This window comes from Crocuta crocuta, unplaced genomic scaffold (genome assembly GCF_008692635.1).
Source record: "Crocuta crocuta isolate KB4526 unplaced genomic scaffold, BGI_CrCroc_1.0 scaffold531, whole genome shotgun sequence".
Taxonomy (NCBI): Eukaryota; Metazoa; Chordata; class Mammalia; order Carnivora; family Hyaenidae; genus Crocuta; species Crocuta crocuta.
Window position 1 is genome coordinate 255,853 of NW_027531997.1, and position 5,279 is coordinate 261,131.

The 5,279-nt window shown below is 39.7% G+C and overlaps 1 protein-coding gene across 1 annotated transcript in view; it reads left to right on the top strand.

The window, feature by feature from the left end:
- The window catches only part of SLC6A14 (solute carrier family 6 member 14), a 24,309-nt gene that overhangs the window by 3,310 nt on the left and 15,720 nt on the right, over positions 1-5,279 (top strand). Inside the window, 3 exon segments of the mRNA XM_077775166.1 lie at positions 1,422-1,553; positions 2,935-3,096; positions 4,117-4,255. Of these exon segments, the coding sequence (XP_077631292.1) occupies positions 1,422-1,553; positions 2,935-3,096; positions 4,117-4,255 (433 nt within the window).

The window sequence follows — 5,279 nt, forward strand, 5'->3', positions numbered from 1 at the left end:
GAAATGTACATGAGGAAAAACAGTGTAGCAAGTGTATGTGAAACATGCATAATTCAAAAACCCATTTTTTAAAAATTCACAGATCCTCGTGTTTTCTTATTAAACTTTGTAAAGCCTTCTAGAGTGCTTGACCAATAAGTTTAATACTTTGTCCCTGCTTCGACCGACAACCTGGTAAAGGTTCGAATGAGCAATGGTATGCCCCAAATGTGGGCAGAAAACAAGTAAAATAATAAAAGCTTTAACTTACAATACAAAAAGGGATCTGGAGAATCTAAACATAGGAGAATTAGTCTTTGTAAAATAGAAAAGTTGGTGCAGCTGGGTGGCTCAGTCAGTTGAGCATCTAACTTTGGCTCAGGTCATGATCTCACCATTCATATGGTCCAGCCCCACATCCGGCTCTGCGCTGACAGCCCAGAGCCCACTTCAGATCCTCTGTCCCCATCTCTCTGCCCCTCCCCCCTGCTCATGCTCTCCCTCTCCCTCAAAAATGAATAAACATTAAAAAAAATTAAAATAAAATAGAAAAGTTAACTATGAATGTACCACCACCCTTCAGAATCTTTTACCAAAAATAGGAAATTGCTTATTGAGGAAAGACCCTTGTACTCTTTGGAGACTAACATCCTTAGCTGCAATGACTTCCATTCTAAAAGTCTTTTAGCATTTGCACCTGAAGTCTTAAAAAACAAAACAAAACAGACTACCTATTTGGAAAGGAGGGAAACTAACTTTGAACATCTACTGTGTGCATACCGTTTCGCCAAGTGTTTTCACGTAGGCTCTGTAATCGAACCCTTACCACGAACTGATGAGTTGTTATTGTTCTCTTCATATATGAGGAACCCAAGGTCCGGAGGTTAGGTAAATTGCCCCCCAGGTCTCATAACTAGTACATGGTGGAGTCAGGGTATTAACCGAGGTGTATCTGGCCCCAAAGCCTGTGATCATTCACCTCCTCTGGATTGCTTTTTATAGGCTATTGTTTTTCACTTTTATTTTTTTCTTATTTTGAGAGAGAGAGAGAGCTGGGGGGGAGGGGCAAAGGGAGGGAGAGAGAGAACCATAAGCAGGCCCCATGCTCAGTGCAGAGCCCAATGCGGGGCTCGATCCCCAGCCAAAAATCAAGAGATAGACACTCAAACCAACTGGGCCATCCAGGTGCCCCTTTAGGCTACTATTTTTAGTAACCAAAGCCACCTTTTAAGGTACTACTAGAATCCCATTTCACAGATGAGGAAATCAAGGTTTACAGCATCAACTACTTTCTCACAGAGAGTAGTAAAGCTGGGGCCTAAGCCCAGTCAGTCCTCTGCCCCCACTGTATCAGAAAGTTTTCACGCTGTTATATTGGCTGTCAAACTGTCATCGAGGTTTTGTGGCATAATGGTGTTCTGGTTCTATTTCGCATGTTCCAGGTGCCTTCTTGATACCTTACGCGATCATGCTAGCACTGGCTGGTTTACCCTTGTTCTTCCTTGAGTGTTCACTGGGCCAGTTTGCTAGCTTAGGTCCAGTGTCAGTTTGGAGGATCCTTCCATTGTTTCAAGGTTAGTATTAAAATGTGTTCCCTATTGTGCTTATTAGTCTATTGGGGGTAGAGAGCTGTCCCCACCATGTGGCATTAAAATGTTTCCAGTTTGGACATGGGAAAGGCAAAAGAAGCATCCTTGCTTCTCTGAATATTTTCCACCGTAGAGTTTAAGGACCAAATGTTAATTTGTAGTTCTGTTTCTCTTGGGGTGACGGTATGGAAGGGACTGGGTGGGGGGCGTGGTTCTTGGAGGGGACTTAAGGCTGTCATTATTTTCTTATTTTCACCTTTCAAATTCCTTTGGCACATAGTTATAGTTGTGTTGTGCATTAACTTCCGGGTCCTGGCTTTTGCCTACTTCCTGTGTGGTCTTTTGTCTTCCTGCTTCTGCATATCTTTTACAATTTTTTTGTGGATACTCCTAACAGAATAGGACACTGATGATGTTTCTCAAAGTGCCTTGATTGGTATTAACCATCAAACAGCCTTTCTGTCTAAAGATTAGATAGTATTTTGGTATGTGCCAGCTGCTGCAAACTCTTTGTAAAAGCCTCAATGCAGCATCAAAAATGGATTTACAGGGGCGCCTGGGTGGCTTAGTCGGTTGAGCGTCCGACTTTCGCTTAGGTCATGATCTCGCGGTTCGTGGGTTCGAGCCCCGCGTCGGGCTCTGTGCTGACTGCCAGCTCAGAGCCTGGAGCCTGTTTCAGAGTCTGTGACTCCCNGGAAGGCACCTCAAAAGCTAGTCTTGAGCATACGGGTTATGTTCAATATGTTACACTGCATTTTGATGCTATGGAGTTCACAAAACTTCGGAGGCTTAAATTCAGATTGGTATGGAGTCATGGAATGTTCTTTACATGTACTTGGAGAAATGCTGTACATTAATTCAGAGGCTTTGTCTCCTTGGTAAAATATTGCTTTATAGATGAAGATGTAAGTAGTTGTCAGTGAGTCAATAAGATATGAGCTATAAATAGTGTTTGTTTTAAATGTTTATTTATTTTTGAGAGAGACAGAGAGAGAGAATGAGCAGCGGAGGGACAGAGAGAGAGGGAGAAGAATCCCAAGCAGGCTCCTCACTGTCAGTGTAGAATGCAGTGTGGGGCCTGAGTCCACGAACCGTGAGATCATGACGTGAGCCAAAATCAAGAGTTGGACGCTTAACCGACTGAGCCATCCAGGCGCCCCTGTTTGTTGGTTTTTAAGAATAGGACTCACTCTGTCAAGAATTTTCTCCCTCCTGCTCAAAACAACGAAAAGCAAAGAAAATGTCTGAACCAGTCTTCTCATTTTAAAGTAGATTTGTGGGAATTGAGATGCAGCTTTTTTTAAACACAAATTAGCAAAAGAAATTTCACTTGTTTGTTTTTTATTTTAATTGTTCTCTTTTCCAGGTGTGGGAATTACGATGGTCCTGATATCCATTTTTGTGACAATCTATTACAACGTCATAATTGCCTATAGTCTTTACTACATGTTTGCTTCTTTTCAAAGTGAACTACCATGGAAAAATTGTTCGGTGTGGGCCGATGATAACTGTAGCAGGTCACCTACAGGTAAACTTCATTTATTTATTAAAACATTTGTGAATGGAGCACTGTTCTTCTATATTTTCCAATAAGCTTAAAGGGTTACATGATTTTCTAACCAATTTAGGTCCAATTCAAAGTGAACCACAGGTTATTGATGAAAGCAGAATAAAGCATGGATAACTTGAAAATTGATTAATGCAACCCGTTAATTTCTGAGGACAGCCTGTAAAAACTAAGCCATTATTCTCCAGCCATAGGCAGGAGAGAGGGAAGAAAATGAGAAAGTGGTAGAAAAAAGCACTATCCATGATAGTACTACAGTAAAACCTTGGATTGTGAGTAACTTGTTCTGTGAGTGTTCTGCAAGATGAGCAATCGTTTCAGATACATTTTAACTTGATAAACGAGTGATGTCTTGCAATACGAGTAGTACGTGTTGCCAAATGTCACGTGATCACAATTGAGCCAACGGTTCTCTAAATTCACTTTGATATATGAGTGCTTTGGATTACAAGCATGTTTCCGGAACAAATTACGCTTGCAAACAAGGTTTGTATTGTGTTTCAGGAGCCAGTGAGTGTTGTCCCCATCGTACGTTGCTTGTCTTTGGGATCATGTAATACTGATACTGTAGATTATTACTGGGGAGATTGCCTATGTATATCAGAGAATAAAGTGATAAAGCTTTAGTGCTTCTTAGCAATTTAAAGGTGTCACTTATCTGTATAGATTAAATAAGTCCACATCCTAAAAATTTCTTAGAGCACTAAATCCTATCTGAAATGACTTTATAGTGGTTATTACTATAAATATAATCATAGTTTAAAAGGGCAGATGTTTTCATACTCAGCCCCAGCTTAGTAGTGGGGAAGATTTAAGACGCTAAACGACCTGCATGGCTTACTTCATTTATAACATTTCTCCTCTGCCCTCACCAAATCACAATCTAAACAGTTAATTTTACCATCAAAACTTTCTTTTCAGGAAAATACTTTTTAAAACTAAGTACATGTCTCTGTGTGTATTCTTCTTTATAATTTTTAGTTACTCAATGTAATGTGAGTACAGCTATGGGAGAGATCATCCATGTGAATAGAAGCTGGTTAAGCTCCAACAATTTGACCTGCATCAATGGAAGTGAGGTTTATCAGCCCGGGCAGCTTCCCAGTGAACAATACTGGGAGTAAGTATGTTAGATGATCTACTTTTTTTTTTAAATGTTTATTTATTTTGAGAGAGAGAGAGAGAGCATGAGCAAGGCAGAGGCAGAGAGAAAGGAGGAAAGAGAATCCCAGGCAGGCTCCACACTGTCAGCACAGAGCCTGACACGGGGCTCAATTTCACAAACCGTGAGATCATGACCTGAGCCCAAACCAAGAGTCAGACGCTTAACCGACTGGGCCACCCAGGTGCCCCAGATGATCTACTTCTTAAAAAGATGTTATTTAAAAGTTTTTGTAAGTAACAATGAAATATTGATCAGCTCTTTCCTTACCTCATATTAGTAGAAAAATAAGGGGGAGTCGGAGCAAATTATACTTCATTCAACTCAACTGGTTACCCAGCCTATGTGAGCCATAGTAACCTGCAAAATCAGCTCACTGTCAAGAAATTGCCATTTAAAAAATTCCTTATTAAATGACCACAATACTGTCAGCAATGGTTCAGTCATTGCTTTTTAGGTCTAAGTTAGGGCATTGCTCTGAAGAAAAAATACTCAAATATTGGACTACAACGAGCAAATTCTAATAATAAACAGCTGAGTGACGAGTAATATTTGGGCTAAAATTGCTATTGAACGCTGCAATTCTCCATTATCCATTTTACTTATAATTGTCATTATATGGTAAAAGTAGAAACATGGGGTTATATTTACTTATATTAATTTTAAATTATCTTTTTTTACTCTCCTTACTTTTACCTACCTTATACCCTTGCCAAACTTCCTTGAATAATGCTGCAATGAGTTCTTCGTCATCTACATGTTGATGCTCCATGGCCCTTTTAAAATTTGGATTTAAAAATGTACCCAAACATAAAGCTATGAATTAAAATCTTAGATCTGTGCATGGCTCTAATAGAAATCATTGAATTTTACAGAAAACCCTTGAAAAAGGGCATACAAATTGGGACCATTTAGGTTTGACGTTAACTACAAGCGTGATGAATAAGTGAATATAATTTTAGATGTTTTCTCCATCATTTTA